We start from the raw sequence: 1,470 nt of genomic DNA, 5'->3' as shown, positions 1-1,470 counted from the left end.
AAAATGTGACGAAAGCATATTGAAAAAGTGTGTCAATCGTGTTCAAGTAAAAGCCTCCCTCCTAGCGGCTGTTGCAGGTTACTATCAGGCCATTGCAGATGACGAAGGGACACTGTACGGGATTTCCATAGCTCGCCTCCAGCTCGCCGAAAAGCAAGCTATCACCGCGCTGAGTTGGGCCAAAACTTTCCCAAGCTCTCCCCCCGCGGGCTCAAATTTAAGTGCAGATACTGGCCCTATCTTGCTCGATCTCACGCGACGACAACTGGCAAATATCCAAGAAAAATTGGCATCATTTACCAAGGATAATGATTTTATATACCACCAACCGGTCCCTTCTGAACCCAGTTTATCGACAATCGCGAAGTTGCCCGCTGCGAAGGCAATACCCGTGAGTGAATTATACCAAGGACAAGATATACAGAGAATAATCGGACCAGACATCTTCCAAAAGATCGTTCCCATGTCTGTTACCGAATCAGCAAGCCTGTATGATGAAGAGAAGGCAAAACTAGTTCGTGCAGAAGCGGAGAAAGTTGAGGCTGCTAATGGTGAAATGGCTGCAAGTCTTGACTACCTCAAATTGCCAGGAAGTCTGAACATTCTGAAGGGTGGAATGGACCAGGATATGGATGTTGATGAAGATTTTAAGATGTGGTGTGAAGAATTGGCGAATGCGCCTCCTTTCCGTGAAGCTTTCAACGAGCTGCAGGAAGACAAAATATCCATACTAAGCGTATTGGACCAGTGCTCTAAACAGCTGGATATGGAAGAGAGCGTTTGTGAAAAAATGCGTTCCAAGTACGGCGCAGACTGGGTTCAACAACCTAGTTCCCGATTGACATCGACCTTGCGGAGTGATGTTCGAAACTACCGCGATACCATCGACGAAGCTAGTTCCAGCGACTCACAACTTCTAGTGAGATTGAGACAACATGAAGCTGATTTTGATGAGATGCGGTCAGCTGGAGAAACCGACGAAGCCGATGTTTTGTTCCAAAGGGCGCTGATTAAGGTTGGGGGGAAACATAGCAAGGGTCGAAATGAGCAGGGTAGTCCTTATAGTGCGGCCCCAGAAACAAATCTCCTGGGTGATGACTTCGACGCGAGGATGTCTGTTACTGAGCAGATAGCGAGGGTGGAGGAACTGCTTAAAAAGCTGAATCTTGTGAAAAGAGATAGAAATCAGATTTTGAAGGATCTGAAAGAGAAGGTGTGCACTATTCTGTTTCATATGTGGAGTAATAAAATGCTAACAAGCCATAGGTGCATAATGACGATATTTCCAATGTCCTTATACTGAACAAAAAATCGATCGCCAACCAAGAAAACCAGCTTTTCCAAGCAGAACTTGAGAAATTCAGACCTCACCAAAATCGACTATTACAAGCAAACCACAAGCAAACAGCACTCATGAAAGGAGGCTTAGCAAAGGTATACGGAGACTTACTCCAGGACAATAGGGTCAGA

At 45.6% G+C, this 1,470-nt stretch overlaps 1 protein-coding gene across 1 annotated transcript in view; it reads left to right on the top strand.

The window, feature by feature from the left end:
• Positions 1-1,417, top strand: part of HCAG_07168 (predicted protein) — a gene marked incomplete at both ends in the record, with an annotated part of 2,065 nt that extends 648 nt beyond the window's left edge. Inside the window, 2 exons of the mRNA XM_001537696.1 lie at positions 48-1,213; positions 1,328-1,417. Of these exons, the coding sequence (XP_001537746.1) occupies positions 48-1,213; positions 1,328-1,417 (1,256 nt within the window). The remainder of the gene's footprint in view (positions 1-47; positions 1,214-1,327) is intronic.
• Between the last annotated feature and the right edge of the window lie 53 nt (positions 1,418-1,470).

The sequence above is a fragment of the Histoplasma capsulatum genome, genomic scaffold, assembly GCF_000149585.1.
Source record: "Histoplasma capsulatum NAm1 scaffold_8 genomic scaffold, whole genome shotgun sequence".
Classification (NCBI taxonomy): Eukaryota; Fungi; Ascomycota; class Eurotiomycetes; order Onygenales; family Ajellomycetaceae; genus Histoplasma; species Histoplasma mississippiense.
Note: the sequence above shows the minus strand (reverse complement) of the source record. Positions and strands in the feature narration are given on the sequence as shown.